Here is a 20,432-nt window from a genome sequence, read left to right as displayed (position 1 = left end):
ATATATATCAGAAGCCTGCATTTACATATAACTGAAATTCTTCCCATGATAAAAGTCACGATGATTTCTCTAAATGGAAAGGTTTGTTCTAAGTGAGAAGATGTTCAAGAGGGCTTTAGGCATGCTAGTAATGTCCTAGAAAATGATTTGTCTTGACTACAAAAACACACGTTACACTTTTAACACAACTGAAAATAAATATTTCATCTCTTAAAAAAAAGTGGAGCTTTCAAAACTTTCTGCACTGCTATTTAGCAATTCTACTAAAGTTTACAATATGAGACATGATTAGTGGTACAGAACCCGGTGCCTTCTAACGCATGGCACGAAAGCGCAGTTCTCTTAGAGAACACACATGGGAGTTACAGTGCTTGTGTGCATCCTACAGGCATTGTGTTTCTGTCACCGGAATGCTAAAATGCATCATCTTACATGGTGTTAGCGAGGAAGCAATGATCACTGTCTTACCATGCTAGCTTTGGTACATTTCAGAAAAATTTTTATTGATACCGGTATTTTTCCATTTGTTACTGCTAACATACGGGGGACTTGCCTGGGAACTTTGCCTCACCAGGTGCACCTCTTAGAGAAACAGGCTTGAAACGTACACTGTCTTTTCTTCTAACAGTGAAAAAAAAAAGTACTTATTATTATTATTATTTTTGCAGATTTACAAAACTGTAAACCACTCTCTGGAACTGATCCCAAATATGAAATGCAAAGGTGGAGAGAAGCTAAGACTTTTCAAGAAAATCTACCAGCAGAAATGACAGCAAGCACAAGAAAAAATGGTTACACATCAGGACTCTGTTTCAAGCCTGGGACCTCGTGAAGCCTCTCTTCCCGCACCTCATCCAGCACACTGCTGATTAGAGCCAATCTCGATGCATATTGAACAGACAGGCTCGGAACAGAAATTGATGGAAGCACTCCGATTTAATGATCCTTGTTTTTTTTTTTTAATTTTTTTATGATCCTTGTTTTTAAAGCTAATTAGAGAAACTGCATTGTGTGTTCAAGCAGGAGACAACTGTGGGCAAAAGGAATTTATAATTCCTGAACTTTATGCACTACAGCCAGAATGGAATGTAGTTACAGGGAAGAACAACATTGTCACATACAAGCACAATTTTACATACTGTCTGAGGCTTCCCTTTTATTCATCTAGGTATTTATTAAGCATCAAGGTTTAGATATCTGTTAAGCATCAAGTTATGTCACAGTGGGCAGTGCTGGGGGCAGTTAAGTACAAATTTCTTACACTAGTAACAATTCTAAATATAAATAAAATTTTGTGTTTCTATAGTCAAATTAACTATAGAATTACTCCAAGTCTTAGTTCCCTCAACTACTGAGATGGATAACTTTCTCAGCTATGAATTCCTAGGAACAGATGGTGCTCTAGAACCTGTAATTTGCTGATACTCCTAAAGTAGATTCTAACAGCCTTCGGCTGATAGATTTTATAAATAAGAGGATTCAATTTAGAAAATAATTCTCTAACCTGAGAATTCAAGGAGTCGATCTGAGTGGTGGGGATGTAAAGTCTCTGCACCTGTGCCTGTTAGGTCTGAGTGCTGAGTTTCTGTGGTCTATTTGTCATAACACTCCCTGTGCAGAGCGTAAATTACCCACTATAAGCCTCAAGATGGAAGGCAAAGAACACTTAAGGCCTAGAGAAGGAAATGAATTAAAGAGTACATAAGGCTCTTGACTTTTCCTTGCTGGTATTTAGTAAAGTATATATGGATAATCACTAATCTACCCAACGCTGATTAGTGAGTTAAAGGACAGCCTCAAGTGCAAAACTGTAGACTCGGGCCCTAGACAATGTCAGTTAATCTAAGTGAACAGCCACTTCACAGCTTATGCTATTTTACAACACTTTACTTTTCACTCAAAACTATGTCTACAGAGATTATTTTCATTCCTAAAACTATAAGTAAAAAAATATATGTTTTTACATATATATGTATTTGTAAAAATCCAGCCACCAGTCACAGATTATGCCCAGGCAGCATAATCAATGTATTCCATCTGACTATATAAATGGATGTTCTGAAGGCCTGTGATATTAAAATCTTTCTAAAGGATTCTCAAGTGAGAAGTTTGGGACTCCTCCCCCCTGCAATTTCATAACATGCATATAAATAATTGAGTACTGTTTGTGAAGAAGAAACTGAAGTCTGAAGAGTCCCAGTTGTGTCCTAAACTCTGTTCATTGGTGTTATGAAAGAAACTTTATATTTCCCTTTAAAGCCATTAAGTTCTGGGGCCCGTGAGATGACTCGACAAGGAAAGAAGGGTACTTGCCACCAAGCCTGAGGGCCTGACGTCAATCCCTGGGACCCACATGAAGAACACTGACCACCACAAGTTATTCTCCGATCACACATTCATGTTGTGGCCTATGTATGTGTACTTGAGCACACATGTGCGCCCCATGCGCACATACACACACACAATCAATGGAACAAAATAATTAACTTCTACAATTAAGTGACAAAGGATTTTTAACCTACTCCTCTAGTTTCCACTGAGATGCTGATTCCAAAATTAGTAGTTCTTTCTTGGCAGTCGTAGAGTTCACCTAGGGCATTGGCTGTGCGGGGCAAGAACTCCTATCACAGGGTCCTATCCCCAGACCATCTCTCATCTGCTTCGATGGCATCTTTACTTTGATTTTTTTTTTATTGAGAAAAGGAAAAAACAAGTTTCCGCCTCCTCCCAGCCTCTCATTTCCCTCCCCCTCCTCCCACCCTTCTCCTCCCCCCACTCCTCTCCCCCTCCCTCTCCAGTCCAAAGAGCAGTCAGGGTTCCCTGCCCTGTGGAAAGTCCAAGGTCCTCCCCTCTCCGTCCATGTCTAGGAAGGTGAACATCCAAACTGGCTGGGAGGGGTATTTGTATTGTGGTAGATTAAAAGACAGGACCACAAACACTTCCAGCCCCTCCACCAAGAGTAACAGTCTATCCCCACATTTTAAAGCTTTGGACCTGGTAAGGAGGGGTTACGTGGGGGCTATAAATTTGTTGGTTGGTTGGTTGGTTGCCCTCTTGCTGCTGGAATCAAGAGTCTCACCCTAGATCTCCGCTCTACGGACCAGGCTGGCTGCAAACTCAAGGCGCTGCTCCACCCTCCATGTTCAATGAAGGTATTACAGACGCAAGCCATCAAACCTGGTCCAGATGTCCCCGATGCAGTGGTAAGAGGCCCTTTTAAAATCTTTAGCTTGAGGTCATGTCTTTGTAATGACAGTGTCATATAAGGGGAAAAAATTTAGTGGAGGGACCAGGCAAAACTACTACTTCTCAGTTGCAGGCTGAACCAGCCAAGTTTTTACTGTGAATATCTGAAATTGATTCACATTCAAATTATGATTATGTATTCTTGAGTACATGAAAAACACTTTCTCAAAAATGAACAAAATATAGCTGTCACACCGAGGATCAACCTTAAGTAAAACAGCTGGCTGTAGTTACCAATAAAGAAACTTGTGCTTTCAAGTAAAAATCAGGATTTTAAAGCGGAGATCTGTCAGCTGACACCATCCTACATCTAAGAGGGTTTCTTGATAAGATCTCCAACGTTATTAGCAAGTACAATTTTTATTATATAATTAAATACAAAATTTAATTTTGTCAATATCCAAATTTTCAAATAGCCAGTAGCATAGAATTATACTTGGGTAAAAAACAAAGACAAAAAAGCAAGACAGACAACTAAGTTTTACTGCAACAGAGTAACAAATACTCTTAAGATTCAGGCTCCAGATTCTACTTAACTTTTAAGAAAACATCACAACTCTTGGTACGCTATCAAAGAATGGCAGGGGCTGGAGATATGGCTCAGCATTAAGAACATTTGCTGCGCCTGCAAAGGACCTGAGTTCAGTTCCTGACACCCAGAAGGCAGCGCACAGCTGCCTGTAATACCAGTTCTAGGTGATGCAGGGCCCTCTTCTGCCCTCTGTAGGCACTGCATGCATATGCACATCCCTGCACACAGACAGGAGCATATAAAGAAAAGCAATACATCTTTAAAATAAAAGGAGAAAAATGGCTACAATCTTTAAAAAGCTAGTTTCCATTTTCAGTGTACACAGCCGTGAAAGGTCATTTTTCCCCATATACATACCTAACACCATAAATCAATCAACCAATCAATGCAAAAGCAGGGAAGAAAATTCAGTTTTTTTTTCTATTAAGCACAAGAATATAGAAATGTGCAAAAAGAATAAAGCAAAGTTGCTCCTCTTACTAATTTTTAAATATAAAATGAGTTTTCCATAATTATTTCATATGAATTAATAAATATTTAAAGCATTTCACAACTTTAATTTCTATTATGGTCAATACTTGAGCGTAAAACTCATAAAAAGCTTTTTGCAGCTCTCTATTGATAGTGTTAAAGATTTATTTTATTTATGTGTGCCTGCATGTGTATGTGTCTATGTGAGAGGATGTGTACCTGTGTGTACAGGGGCCTGCACCACTGTAGACAGGCCAGAAGAGGACATCAGATCCCTGACAACGGAAGCTGTAGGCATTCAAGTATGCAAGGCTTGTTATATAGATGCTGGGTCCAAACTGTGGTTTTCAGGACTGCAAAGCACTCTTAATACTGAGCCATTTCCCTAAACCAAGCTCTTCATAAACTTTAAGAACATATCATCATGAGTCAAAATGTTTGAAAACTGCTGCCCTAGAATATCAAGTTTCAGTAAGAAAGGTTAGTCAATTAAAAATGGCTATTGTTTACTAGTGCTATTAAAGTGCTGGGCTTATGCTTCAGGTCTTTTGGATTCATTTCATTTAGGTCCCATTATTTGAGCAAAGAGAGAGAAGGTCTCAGTGAAGAAGTATGGTGGTGGTGGAGGTGGTGATGGTGACACTGGCAAGGTGTGTGTGTGTGTGTGTGTGTGTGTGTGTGTGTGTGTGTAGATCATACTATTAAATAAGATCATTTACTAAAAACTATCAGTAACAATGATCCAAAAATAGTCCTAAAGAGCCATCAAGTCGCAGAAAAATCCTTAAACTATGCTCCATAATTTACAAAGTCAATAAAACATAAAGAACAGGGAGCTCTACAGTTGAGAACTGGGTCCTGGCTTCAGCCTGCTGGGTCCAGATACCAGCTCTGTCACGTAATCCCACTGTGCCCTCGCAACCTTCTCAGAACATGAAGAGCATCCTCTCGTCTACTTTCTAACGCTGACATGGTGATGACACAGAACTGTACTAATGTAAGTCCTGGCACAGAATAAGACTCCAACCCTTCACTGCAACAACCACGAAATGATGATAGATGGCTGGAGAGATGGCTCAGAGGTTAAGAGCACTAACTGCTCTTCCAGAGGTCCTGAGTTCAATTCCCAGCAACCACATGGTGGCTCACAACCATCTGTAATGAAATCTGGTGCCCTCTTCTGGCCTGCAGGCATACACACAGACAAAATACACTGCAAACGAAATGATGATAGATGGTTCTTCAAAGGAGTGTCTACTAGGAGAAGGCACAGCACAGCACCTCCAAAGGAACACTGGTCACACGTCTTTTTATGTTAAAAAATTCTCTCTTGGAAAAAGGATTAATTCTGCATTTTTAACGTAGAAGTATTTTGAATGTTTAGCAGTATTTAAATGTGAACTAGTTAAGCAATAATCTTTGAGCTGTGGGTCTATGTGCACCATGCGTGTAGCTGCATATACAGACAAGGAGGCAGCAATTTCCCTGGACCTGGAGTCACAGGCGGGTTTTGAGCTACCCAGCTGTGGGTGCTGAGAACGAAATTCGGATCCTCTGGAAGAGTAGTAGCCCTCTTCAATTTTTTTAATCCTCTGAAGTTTTATCTTTGTCACAAAAAATATCATACAATTATCACCATTTGCTGCTTCAGATGCACAGGAATTTTCAACAGTGAAACATGCTGGATTTGAACCCAGTTCTGCGTCATTCGAACACTGCCTTCTTCGTCAGTGAAAACAAGAACTCGGCCCATTCAATATTTCTGCATTTACTATTTAGTTAAGGAACAAGCATATAAAGCTCCAGTAAACAAACTTTATGAAAAGTGAAAAAATATTCATTCTCTTCACTTTTATATAATGTACATCAAAATTTCAAGAAACACCACAGACATTCTCCTTCTTTTGACTTTAATTGATTGTTCATTGTGGAGTTCACATCATGCATTCCGTTCCACATATCTCCCTTGTATCCTTGTAAACACAGATATTTTCATATTAGCCAACTAATGTTCCATCCTGAAATTATTCCAGAAACAAGAAAAATATTTTTCCATTTTTATAAGCAACAGACACTGGGTAGAACTGTAATTTTTTGATAATTCTGTTAATGGGGTCACGGTACATTTTTTCTTTCTGTCCTCCAACACCCACAAGAGCAAGTCCTAACTTAAGTCCCAAGAAGTGGTAGTTATTTTAACTAGCAGAGAGTCTACAGATGGAGAATGGGCATTTAATAGCAAATTAGAATCAAGGAATGGGGCAAATTTGTTAGGTAATAAAATAAAGTTGAGGAAACACAAACATTTCCACTCTTTAAGAGAAACATCACAAAATAGCTCCTTTCAGATTACAAAAGTCAAATTACACAGTAAAACGCTCAAGTACTAGGCTAGTGAGATACTTCAGTGGGTAAAGCTGCTTGCCTACAAACCTGGCGACCTTAATTTGCTCCCCAGAACCATCATGAATATAACAATCTTAAAATAACATCCCACAACAACAGTTAACCAAAGAGACATAACAGCTGAAGGCAATGTGTTGATCCTCAAACCAGAAGCAGGAGAGAATGTACTCCACAAAGATGGACTCTGACCTCCACCTACACCCATTCCTACAATAACAATATGTGTGTGTGTACATATATACATACAGATATGCATACATGTGTATGTCAGGGCTGGCAAGACAACGAGGGCACTTTTGTCTCTCACATCTAATAACCTGAGTCAAATCCTCGAAAGCCATATAAAGACGGAAGGACAGAACTGAGTTCACACAGCTGTCTTGCGAACTCTTCTCACATGCCATGGCATGCACACACCTATCCCCACCCCATAACAAAATATTTTAGATACTCAAGTACCAAAATTTCTCATTTCTATTTTTAAAAAAAATGTGTGTGTATGTCTGTGTGTCTGCCTATCTGTCTGTCTGTCTGCTTCTGTGTGTGTGTCTGTGTGTATGATATGTGTGCATGGGATGGTCAGAGGACCTTGGCTGGCCATCTTTGTCTTTCACCTTCTTTGAGTCAGTCTTGTATTTTTGCCACGGTGTGTGCCAGGGTAGCTGGTTCCTGAGCTGCTGAGGTTTCTCCTGTCTCCACCTTCCACTTCCTCAGAAAAGCTGAGACTGAAGACACATTTTACTGGATCCAGACAAATTTTACTGGATCCAGCTTGTATGAAGGTTCTGGGGTTTCAAACTCATGTCCTCCCAGTTGAGAAGCAAGTGCTCTGTCCCCCGAGTCATCTCCTCAGACCTCGTCTTTCTATCAGTCTATAGCATAAGAAGGTATTAGAGCTGATGACACTGTGATTTACAGGCATCCTATCTCCACATCTGGACAGGAACTTGAGTCTTCAGTTTACAGACATCTATGCACAGACGAGACTCTTCAGGCACGATTCTGCCCATGTCAGACAATCAGAGGGGACTCTATAAAGTGCACAAACGGCACTTACCTTTATCTTTACAGTGACACTTCAGGTACCCTCATTAGGAAAGCCACTACTAAATTAGGCCATGATGCTGTATTATTATCATCAGGAATGTGAAGAATAACATTCCTTTGCAGCACATTTCATATATTTTAAAATTATATTCAGAATGGTCGTTTATCAAAATGTTATTAAAAATCTCACCTTAATTTTTATGGCTAATACCACAAAATGGTAGCTATTTCTGCCAGAGCATTTAGGGTCTTAGGTATAGTGTCTGCTAATAAAGGAACTTTGATTGTCTTCCCTTCTTACGTGTACCCCCTTACCTCCTTCCCTTCTACTGCTCTACTTCAGACGTTAAGCACAATGCTGAACAGAAGGGAGGAGAGGAGATATCACTGTCCTATTCCTGATTTTGAGTTTTTCTCCTCTTGAGATGATGTGACTGTGTGCTTGCTATAGATCAACTTTACTACGCTGAAGTGTGTGTCCAGTGACCATATTCTCCTCAGAGTTTTATTATGACGGAACTCTGGAGGATAAAGGTGAGCATGTGGCTCTGCTGAACACGGTTTCTCAATGGGACACTGCAGATTAATGAACTCAGCAACTCCAAATTAGGGGACGACTGTGCTCGGCACTGACTGCATGTAGCGACTTCCCCAGGCTCTACCTATCACCCACCCACAGCAGCTCTGTCATCCCCCAAGGAGGACGAGCAAATCTGATTGCAGACAACGCTCGCATTTGTAAAGCACTCTGCCCACGTGTAGTCATTCTCCCTTCCATCTGAAACGTTCCCCACTTCTGCAGAAAAGTACTCCTTTTCCACGATCCACTTTAAATATTGTCCCTGTTAGTGGGGACTATTCCTTCAGTCAAAGCCGAGTATTCTTTCCACCATAGCATCTGGCTCCTGTTTTCCTGTGTTCTATTTTCTCCTGAGATAGTAAGAACTTGGTTTTCATTGATTTTAGATGTTCAACAAAGTCGTTATAAATGCCTATAAATATTTTATAAAGCTGCCACCGTGCTAACTCTCACTGCCATGGAAATTTTTAATTCAATGAATGTCTCACAATGAGAAGTTTATAACCCCCAGTTCTTATGTCATATGTTTGGGCTTTGTCCCCACCCTCGGAGACTGAAATTAAATGATATGGATTTTATAAACCAAGGTCCTTGGGTATCCACCGATCCACTTCTGGGGTATTTTCAGTGTGTGTATATTTGTGTTCACTGTTGTTCACTGTTCCACGTGTTTGTCATCAGGAGTGTTTCTGAATGTAAACAGGTAAAACTTACAAACACAGAAATACATACAAAAACGTTACAGCACGCAGATGGCACTTCAAAAACAAAAGTGATTTTTTAAACAATCTAGCTGCTCTATCTGCCAACTCTTATGCCATGCAAAACCTAGCATGTCTCCAGTTATTTCAAAAGATGTTTTAAATTTCAAAGAGAAGTTTATCTTAGGCTCTATACATGTACCTTACACATCTAAATAAAATGTGTACTAGCCAACATGTTTTTGAAAGGGGCAGGTAGAAGAACTAAGAACCTGGATCTATTAACCAAACCACTACTGCAGCAGAATGCCACATACCACATATGCTAACAAGATCCCTAACAAGTGGCCTCCAGATATTCCTGGTCCAAGGCTCATTTCCCAGAGAAGCAGCTAGCCATACCATTTCTCCCATCGTAGAATTACTCTCTGCTGCTAAGATTTAAAAGCAATGCCAGTTTCCAAGTCCTAAATTTCTATTTAAAATTAATAATATTAATTCACACTGCTCCTACAAATAGCATGGGGGAGTGATTTAGTGCCCAGGCTCACTCATAAAGTAAGGTAATTAATTAATCAGAAAAGCAGCATCCACATCTATACTGGACTGGAGCAACTTCCCCGAATAAATATGCAAATCCGATATCCTCAAGGCTGACAAGTTTCTATTATGAAACTGCTAGCGTGTTTATTTCTCCCACAATAGCTGGATTTTTTTCATGAATACGCATTAAACGCTGTAGTTAATAGCTGTGATGACTAGGTGACAGTAAGGACACTACTTGAGAACCTGCATTTGACAGATCATTGACACACAGTCGCAGTTCCTTTTCACTTAAACAGGAATCATGCAATAGGAAATGAGCCGGAGTGATTAGAGATTATTCAGGTTTAATAGCATACATCCTTTTCACTGGCGTTAGAACAATACACAATGTGGCGGAGTTAAACAGAGGCATCAATTATACTCTCAGACCTGCTAATATTTTTGACAATATTTAAATAGCACATCCCTTCAGGGCACGGCTTTTTTGCCCTCTCAGTTACACACCTGTCAAGTGCTTAATTTGCCAAAGGGAAACAGTTTGATTTCTAAGGGCAATCTTAGTACTGTGGAAGCAAATTGGAAAAATTAAACATCATTGAATAGAAGTAATGAGAAGGATTGGAGGGGGAAAAATTGCAGGTTTAATTCAACACGGCATGTCAGCATCTGTCATTAATGCAACAATATGATCATGTTCTTCAGTATGCCCTATACACCTCGAGCGTTTCAATTATTCACTTCCTCTGCTTTTCAAAAAGACACAGAATGATACTGGGTATGGGGGGGCTGATAACAGTAAAAAAGACAGAGGCAATAATTTCTATCTACTGTGCATACAAAATTGTACACTGAAAACATAATATAGATATAGAGTAACAAATTACAACTAGCAATGGGTAATTTGTATGGTCAAGGAGCAAAAAAATATTCTTTACATTATTAAATTATAAATGTTCACAAGTTAGCATTTTTAAATCTAAGATGATAATAGCTATAAATTTATAATTTAATTTTAAAATAGAAAACAATTTTAGTAGGCTCATATAAAAAGTAAAAAGTCTGATAAGTAAAAGGAACTGGTAAAGAATGGCATCCACCTATACTAGACTGCAGAAACTTTATAGAATCCAAAATCTCAAAGTCCTGGGAAAAGTCACCAACCTTTGAGAGATGAGTGTATCAAGTCTATCCTTGGGAAAAACAAGAAACAAGAGATCTAAAACAGGCTGCTGATCTCAAAGGCCATAAAGAAACCAACATCTATTTGCAGCTCTTCCTTATAAATGTTTTCACTTTCTGGAGCAATTTGACTAACAGGGCACAGCGACACATTCCCTCCTTTTCTACTAGTTTTCTCTTCTACATGACAATGGCCAAGGAGACAAAAGTTCAAATATACCTAATACATGGCAGCAGAATCCAAGGGCCTCACAACTTAATCTTGAAAGTACATTCCAAGAATGTAATGTAGTGTCCAGTGGCTGTTCAGGATACAATATTCTGCCACAGTTCCCACCTTTCACAGATGCCACCTTACTGAGATGCTGTCTGAGAGTCCCTAGTTAATAGACTTCCTGGTGCCAGGAGTTTCCCACCTAAGAAGTAGGTTTATATCAAGGGAGGCATTGTTGGGCACACATCTTGCCCCTATCCATTACCCTGGGAATTCACCAGCCTGACTGCAGATTTGTACCCGAAACATCCCCCATCCTCACACACGTGCATCCTGAGTTCCTCTCTTCAACGTCCCCATCATGCCATTTATTTCTGGTGCTGGCACTTGAACTCGTCTCAGAGTTCTGGCCACACTGTCATCTGTCAATCTGTCCAGAGAGTCAAATAATCCTACATCCTCATAGAACAATCTCTGTCTCGGTACTCTCTAGAGTCTCAGAGACTTTCCTGTATAAGTAATACAAATCACAGCCGTTATACTTGGTCATCAAATGTGAAACTCACTGCAATACTCAATAGATTTCCCAGCAGGCTTCATATGAATCACGTAGGCCCACACAGCCTTAGAGCTACATCCTATTTCTACTTTGAAACAACAGAACCAGTGCAACACATAGACTATTGGTGTCCTTTCAGCAGACACAGTGGGCACAAACTCTCTTCCCTATAGAAGGCTGGCTAGTAGGCAAAGATTCAGCTACTGTACTTGACTATTATGTATTTTAAAACTCAGTATATGACTTAATTTTCGCCTCATTACAACTATGTGTTCACACAATACACTAAGAAGACTCTATTCAATTTCCTTACATGCTGGGGGGGGGGGGGACAGATAATTTCCCATACCGTATTCTAGAAACTAATTTCCCCAAAAGCTTGCTGATCTATCAATATTGAAAACCAATTCCACAACTTATCAAGAGGAGAAACACACAGATACAACAAAAGTTTCTTTTTAAATTTACACCGTGACCTTTTAAATAATGGAGTTGAGACTTACAAGAGGAAATAGTTCGTGGAGGTATATGCTTGCCTACACATTACCATGTGCGGGTACATGTGCTTGTAGGATCCCTTGATTCTACCTCCTCAGCAGGCCACACCCAGCTTCTTTGTTGTTCTCATTTGTTTGTAAATAGAGGGTTCTGGGGATGGGAGCACTCTGTTGACTGAGCTACTCCTCAGCCCAATAAAAATATTTCTGAGGAGTCCTTTTATTTCTGAAGAATTATAGAAGCATACCAGAATCTGGATTAGGTTGGAGGACACTAAGCACGCTCTTCTACTGTCTAGCTGTTGGCATCTGGACCATCCATCGCATTAGGATTGTTCCTTCACCGAATTATGAAAGCAGTTTTTAAGTTTCATTTTTATCCTTTTAAGGCAGAATATTTGCTAGCAAGTCATCCATAACCATTAAATTAATTCTAAAAACATGAGAACATAATTAAATTGACTTCAAACCTTGAGAGGATAGAAACTCTTTTAAAAATATGTTCGAAACCTGCGAAATGGTGATTAAATTAAGTAGGTTCAAAGAACATCTGACTTTGGTTTTCATTCTGTCATGTGATACACTTTCAGTTTTAATATAAATGTTCAAACTTTTTAATGTTCATAATTTTTACAAGGAATAAAATGTGGTGTTACATTTAGAAATCCTAATGTTTATCGCCATCTGATGCTGTCATGGAAGCAAGTGCTACTTGCACACTCTTAAGAAGTGAGAATTGCAGTTCCTTAAACTGATGACAATGTAATTATCCTTCTACTGTCAAAACAGAGGTGACTTCCTTTCCTCACACACATGATTAAACATACAAATGCAGGCTTCTCTGAAACCCTGTTGCTGTACTGGATGTCTGAATCTGAATGAGCAAGATCACATGAACAACAGGGCTTAGCGACGATGAAAACCAAGGCTGCAGCCACCCAGCCCCAACATTTTCATCAGCCTTCCTCCTGTAGGAGCTCTTGTCTAAGCATCCACACGAGCTTTCAACATCATGTCACATCATCCGCAACAACGGGGACAAAAATAACTAGCAGGGAAAAGCCACAGTGAGTCTAAATGTCTGTTAGTGGTTAAATGGCTCCATTATTTATTAACACACACAAAAGCCAGCCTTTGGGAAAGCATGAGCTCTTTTCACAAGCTCTAGGACACCCTGGGTGATGACACCCTACCTGGTCTTTCAGCTGCTGTAGAGAAGTCTGCAGGTTGAGAATCTGACTGAAGAGAGGGCTCTGCAGGACAGACTTCAGGAGGCTCAGTTTGTCTTCATTTGCAACATCCCCACGTTCCTTCAGCTTGTTTTGCAGGCGCTCTGCTGCCTGCAGGGCTCGGGTTTTGTCTATTCCAAAGAGAAGCATCAGTCAATAATAGCATTCAAAAGACTTGTCAAATCTATGAAGACACTGTGCCTCGAGAGATCCTGAGACAATTCTCCCTGAGTGCACAGCCTTGTCGTATTTTCACTGAGGGCAAAGCTATGCAAAATTACATACTTTTAATTCAGTACAGGGATACTCTTTAATGTTTAAATATTTTTCTCAAAATTGAGTAGTATATTTACATATGCTTCAGAACAATCCAGTTGTTTCACTGATTTAGTTCCTAAAGGGAGTCTACAACCTTTCACTGTAGTAAGCCTTTTAAGTCTCTTGTAATGGGATTCATTTAAGAGCAGGAACAGGATATAGGACACACTTAGCAAAAGTGTGAAGTCACAGAAATTGACACATATGATGTGTAACTGAACTCAGCACCAGATGTGTAAGCTCTTGCAAAGTTGCATGAAGCCTTGTACGGCCTTAAAAATATAATCTCTTCTTTTTATAAAGGATATATGAAATCTTATTTACACATAAAATGGATAATTAACCCATTACTAAGTGGATGTGGATGCCACTGATGAATCACCTCCAAAATATAATAATAAATAATATAAATAATTATAATAATAAATAATATATAATAATAAAAAATGAAGTAGTCTATACTTGATAACATAGAACTACTAATAATAGATATGTCAAAAGTACTGCTTCAACCCTTCAAATGCTCTAGCCTAAAATTAAATAGCATATTTGCTCCCAACCAATATAATTCAAATTACTATTAAGCATATTACAAATTAGATATGTAATAGAAGTGAGCATTTTCAATATGCCCTTAAGCGCCTGGGAACTTATATACTGGTGGAAACCAGTGAATTTCAACATATTCCTGAATTATACAGAGGTTCTTACAATTTTTGAGTCAAATTTGTTTTTTGCAATGGAGACTATTCAAATATGTCATGGCCCAGGCATGACGACAGGCGGCACGTGTGTCTATTGCCAATCACAGAAATCAGAAAAGAGGGATCAGCAGAGACAGTGCTGATAGCACCACATCTGGCATTCCCCAGATACTTGGTAATTAAGTACAAAATCATATCAATAATGAGTGCGTACATACAAACAAGCTGAAATAAACAATATTGTTCCTGCGGAAATCCTAAACAAGGAATGATAAAGACACACATGAAAATTTTGTTTGTTCTTTGTCCCATTTTCCATAGTAACTCAGAACACAAATCTATTACTAATATTAATATCAATTCTTAAAAGGTGTGCTACTTAATAACAAGTAACTGCTGACAGAATAAAACCCAGAAAACAGTGGTTTTAATGGAAGCCACACTTTACCTTCCCTTCTCCTATACTATAAGGAACTTGCCTATGTGTGCCAACAGTTTTTATGGCCTATGGTTCCAATGAGGAATGGGACATGGAAAATGTGTCTCCACAGAATTTTATGGTCAAAGCAGGAACAGAATCCAAAATCAAATGTCACAAACAGCTCTTTTTCTCTTTATTGTCCTAATTCCTCAAAACTGGCAACTGTTGAGTTATCATCATTGTCCTAGTGACAGAGTGAGCTGTACATACCCTTCAGTACTCAGTCTCCCAAGAGCGACCTGGAGAAGGCACAGTGCTGACATGGCAGATTCTGCAGTGTGTGCCACACCTGACACAGCTTTCTACAGTCAATTGTCTCTAAAACTATACTGCAGTGGGAGAAGGAGTAATACATAAGCTGAGGAAATCCAGATCTCTCAGCCTAAATTTCTCATGCAGAAATTCCTATTTGAAATGGGATTTGAGAGATGATTACAGTCCTGTCGGGCAGAGCCAAGCACTAAGCAGCAGCTCACCTGCACTAACAAGTGAGGGCTTCACTCCTAACTTACCGTTGGGCTTTCTAGGGATACCCCAAAGCCACGACTGTGTTCATAGAACAAAACAGGGCTTCCACTAAGCTTATTCAAACTTGCAATTTATACACTATCTCACGTTTATTTTTTATTATAAATGATTCGTTTTTTATAACCATGTGAATAACTTTTCACAAATATAGAAATCCATTACCTGGTTCAGTGCTACTGGATAAAAAAATTAAAACTCGGTTACTACAGCTATGTAGAGCACGGCACACTGAGAGAGCAGTGGAAACACGTTCCCTTCTGACAGACTTAAGGAGGAAGGAGGAAGTCTTACCTATGGTTTCCAACATCTTTTCCAGAGTTCAGTGTTCTCTACAATGATTCAAATGCCAGCTAACATGAAACTCTGCGGAGAAAGGAAACAAAATGGAGTCATTCTGTTTTAATAAAAAACTAAAGAATAAAAAGTGCTTGTTGCTATTATAATTCTTTTATTAAGATTATATTGACTTAAGTTCAACAGTTTTCTTCATATGCAGCAAAGAAATTATTTTAAAAGTTTTGTAATAGCTGCAATAATAAGAAAGCGTAAGTTAAATATGCACACACACACACGCACACACACACACACACATATATGAATAAAGATGCCAAAGAGTTCAAAGCATTTCCTTAGGCTCCTCTCAAGATAGATCACCAGTGTCTTGAATTACAGCAAGACCCTCACGCCACCGAACAAGAAGGCTCACTTGTGTGAGCAGAAGAGATTCTGAGAGCAAAACTGTGAAAAGCTGTTATCTCAGCCCAGATGCCCGCAGCCCTAACTGGGAAGACAATACACACACCACTGAAAATGTACTATGACAGCACCACAGTACGTCAAGCCAGAAATTATAAACTGAATAATTTTATTTAAAAAGCAGTGTCACTTAAAGGTTTTCCAATCCAAATGTCTCCATGACTAGAATGTTCTCCCCTCCCCCCAAAAAAAAGCAGCAGAACCCTCAAACATCCCCAAATCTGAAATGTTTCAACCGACCCAAGTCTATTGTTAACACTTCCTTCACCATGCTCTTTGAAATAGTGGACACACATCTGCAAAGCCACTGTCATTAACCATCCCCAACCCTTATACCCTGGTTATTCATCACAGCCTCCAGAGCTGGACCTCTTTGCTGCCTCAGAACAGAGTCTCCAGGAGAGAGCTAGTCACTGTTCCTGAGCCAAAAGGAATCCATGTGACTCTTCCTCTTCTTAAAAAGTGGAATAAATTGTGATCGACTAAAACTAATAAGTGTCACTAACCAAACAATACCACATGGTACAATGGCACATGTACAAAACTGCCATAACAAACCATATTACTTTACATGCTAGTTTAAAAATATATAATATCACAACACACACAAAAACAAAGAAAAAAGGTTTTCTTCATTTTTGGACTTGAAAAAGACTGTCCAGTACTCTGAGAATCACAGGCTCTCCCAACTACCTCTGCACAGGAGACTACACACTTGGACTACTAATGTATAATGTGGTCAATGACTGCACAGAACACCGACCAATGCCTGCAGTTTCCCTGGGCAGTAACAGGGGCAGTGTTTACTTTCTGTATTGCGATTTGGAAGACACTTTGAGAATATAAGATCCATTTCCATTAGCAAGATATCATAGACTGTTGCTTCTTTGAAACAGTTCCCTAGTACCAAGAGAAGGCCCTAGCTCAGACCCAGAATTGAAACCAAACTAACTATGTGGTCTTAAACAATGGGTCTCACGTCTCAACCTCAACTGCTCAGAGGACAAAGTCATTTATTGTGTATGCTAGGACAAATGAAAAGAATATCACGGCAAGTTTTGGTTTACAAAAACTACAGGGAGATCTTATAAATAAACCACAAATATGTTAATTTCACAAGGAAATTTTCATTGTTCTTCATAAAATAGCATATTATTAGACACCCTTTCAAAAAATTAACCCCTTGATTGATTGATCGGTTTCTGTGCTGTTGGAGATAAATGCAGAGGTTTGTGCCTTATAAGCAATCAGCCCTTCAAAAACTACCTTCTTCCTGAAAAGGGAAGCTTCTCCTTCAGGAGTCAGTAACTAATAAGGAGTCCCACAACTGCACAGCATGCACATCGAGTCAGAGGCTTTGGAGCACTCGGTCTTAAACTGGACATCATCAAAGCCCTCCCCACTCAGGGCTCAGGGACCTATGCAGAAGAGGAGGCGGAAAGACTGCAAGAGCCAGAGGGAATGGACGACTCCAAGGCAACAGATCCTGCGAGCACAACAGGACAGAAGCACATATGACCTCACAGAGACAGTGGCAGCATGCAGGAGGCCTGTACAGGTTCATGCTGGACAGGGTCGCAGAACTGAAGGAGGTAGTGGTCACAGTCCCATCCCTAACCAAGAAGCTATTTGCAACTGATGGCTGCTGGCCAAGAAAAAAATCAGCTTTTTTCAATTGAGTGTCACTGGGCATGTCAGCTACGCTTCAGGGCAAGCCACATACCCAACAGTAGCTGCCAATACAAAATGAACTTCACGGGTTTATATACTTTTTGATTCATTTTATTTTGTTTTAACTTTTTTTTTGTCTTATTGGTCTTTTGTTTGTGAGATTTTATTTCGTGGGTTTGGTATGTGACTGTGTGTGCTCACTTGCAGAGATGGAGGTAAAAACATGATCGAAATTGTCTGTATAAAAATTAATAAAAATATGTAGTAAAATAAAATTACTTTCCCTTGTTAATTTACTTATCTATTCTGAATCTGAGCATATTTAGAAATAAGTAACACTAAGCAAGTTTTTGAAAGAAAAAAATGTTATTGGTATACTCAATAAAATCTTGGCTAATACACGTTCCCTATGAAAACTCAGAAAGATGGGCGCTGTTGAGGACATGCTCGGAGGCTAGCGGGCTTATGAAGAACCTGCAGAGCAGATCCCAACTGAGAAAAACACAGTTGCCCACAGTCAGCCACAAGCCAGTAATGGAGAAACATAATCTCATGCTCCCCCTCCAAGGGTTAAAAGGAAGACAGCTCAGTCAGTGGCAAATCACAGACAGTAGTGTAGAGATAAGAGCATTACTCTTGCGGATTTCAGAGATTTAAAACAAAACAAACAGAACGCAGTTCCACAGTTGGCCCACTCTGATGTCCCTAAAATAAAAGCATAGCTTCCAGAGGTTTCCATGGGATTTACATATCAACAACTGTGACAGGGACAAGAACATTTTTTATGTTGTTCTTTTCTATGTGCTATATTCTATCCTAAAAATCCATTACTAATTATATGAAAACATGTAAGAACAGAACTTTGGGGGTATAAAAAAATCAAGTCTACTCCCTCCGAACTACTGACCCTAATTCTTCTACTCACTTTCAATTATCCTTCCTTCCCTTTTTACATCTCGCCATTACTGTAGCTGTGCAATTACACAGGCATGTGAAAAGGCCCCACTATGCAGGACCCCATTCAAAGCACACGTTCCATTATTCTCTTAGGCCTCGCTGTCCACTCACTTACAGAGGAGGCAGACCCAGGGTAAGCCCCTTGCCTTGGGTGACATCACCAATATGAAGCCAAGCTTTGAACACAGTCTGCCTCCAGACAAAAGACAAAAGTCTGGCTCTCAACAAAAGAAAAACTCACCGCACCTCACCATTTTTTTTTTCCTTTTCAATGGTAAAATTGCATGCAAACCATTCCCTGACCTCCTACTTTACTCTCTGTTGCTGTGAGAAAACACTGACCCAATACCAGCATGGAGAGAGCAGGGTTTGCTTGGTTTACATTTCCCTAACACAATCCATCATGGGAGGAATTCAGAGCAGAAACTCAAGCAGGGACCTGGAGACAGAAACTGAAGAGACCATGGAAGAATACTGCCTCAGCTTGCTTTCTTACGCAACCCAGGACTATGCACATGGGTAGCACAGCCCACAGCAAGCTGGACCCTCACTCATTAACCAAGAAGAAGTCTCTCCACTTCCTAGATAACCCTAGTTTATGTCACGTGGATTAAAAAGCAGAAAACCTAACCAGCACACCCAAACAAGATCAAACCAATGAAGAAAACTAAACTCAGTGAAAATAAGTCTAAAATTAAATAGACTGGTATATATACTTTCAACACAGCCAGCTGTCAGCACAATCTGAACAAGTCAGAACCATGTAGCCTTAGAACCTATTGGTAAGGTCTGTCAAAGAAAGGCAACATTCATCACTTACATGACATTCACATATTTTTAACAAATCACTTTTAAAATGCAGCATTTAAAGAAAATCCTCAAGAGAAAGTAAGCCTACTAATAATGTTCAAAACATGGCTGCTGCATTTCAGGGGTGAGGAATAAATCACCCAACATAGGGGAGCCACAGAAATCACCCAACACACGGGAGCCACAGAAATCACCCAACACAGGGAGAGTCACAGGCAAAGTAGTGGCTTCCCATTGGCAACCACCCACGTGTTCTACTTAGAGTCGTATTACCATCTGCTTATTGATGTGGTGTTCTTCTGTATAGGGGATGCTTTTATTGGTTAGTGAATAAAGCTGTTTTGACCAATGGTTTAGCAGAGATACAGAAAGAGTAGGGGGAGTCAGGGAGACACCATGTAGCTGCCTAAGGAGAAGGAAGCCAGAACCATAACGGTAGGCCACAGCCTCGTGATACCAGTTAACAGAAATGGGTTCATTTAAGATGCAAGAGGTAGCTAAAAATACGCCTGAGCCATCAGCCAAGCAGTGTTGTAATTAATATAGTTTTTATATGATTATTTGGGTCCAGGTGGCCTAGAAACAAACATGCAGTCTGACTGCAGGTTATAAATGAACCTGACGTCTGTTTTAGTAGCCATGCAGCAGGAAGAACAGGACAATCATTCCCCACTCAATGGGTTTGGTATTGCGGAGTATCATGACTATCTTGCTGCCCACAGTACCTTTGGTGCCCAACATAGAGTTCTCTCATCTTCCAGACAAGATGTGAGGACTTTGCAATGTCACAGAGCTCTTAAGTAAGGGAAGCTGTACCTGAAATCTACTCTGCCTGACTTCTAAGCCCACACTCTATCATAGTGTCCCTATTTGTTTGGACAGGTTCTCACCATGCAGCAAACTCATCATGTATTCCTTAAACTCTTAATCCTCTTCCCTCAGCCTACCGAGGATAAGTATGTGCTACAGAACTCAGCTTCCACCTCCTATCTTCCGTAAA

General features: G+C 39.8%; 1 protein-coding gene across 5 annotated transcripts in view; it reads right to left on the bottom strand.

Moving 5' to 3' along the window:
• Mpdz (multiple PDZ domain crumbs cell polarity complex component) overlaps positions 1-20,432 on the bottom strand; it is a 157,353-nt gene that overhangs the window by 119,796 nt on the left and 17,125 nt on the right. For all 5 annotated transcript variants that reach the window (XM_050157423.1, XM_050157425.1, XM_050157422.1 and 2 more), the window contains exons 2-3: positions 15,530-15,601; positions 13,172-13,338 (exon numbers count right to left, since the gene is read on the bottom strand). In XM_050157423.1, the coding sequence (XP_050013380.1) occupies positions 13,172-13,338; positions 15,530-15,545 (183 nt within the window). In that variant the 5' untranslated portion in view covers positions 15,546-15,601. The remainder of the gene's footprint in view (positions 1-13,171; positions 13,339-15,529; positions 15,602-20,432) is intronic.

The sequence above is a fragment of the Alexandromys fortis genome, unplaced genomic scaffold (genome assembly GCF_014885135.2).
Source record: "Alexandromys fortis isolate MF-2015 unplaced genomic scaffold, M_Fortis_MF-2015_v1.1 scaffold_64, whole genome shotgun sequence".
In the NCBI taxonomy this organism is placed as follows: domain Eukaryota; kingdom Metazoa; phylum Chordata; class Mammalia; order Rodentia; family Cricetidae; genus Alexandromys; species Alexandromys fortis.
Note: the sequence above shows the minus strand (reverse complement) of the source record. Positions and strands in the feature narration are given on the sequence as shown.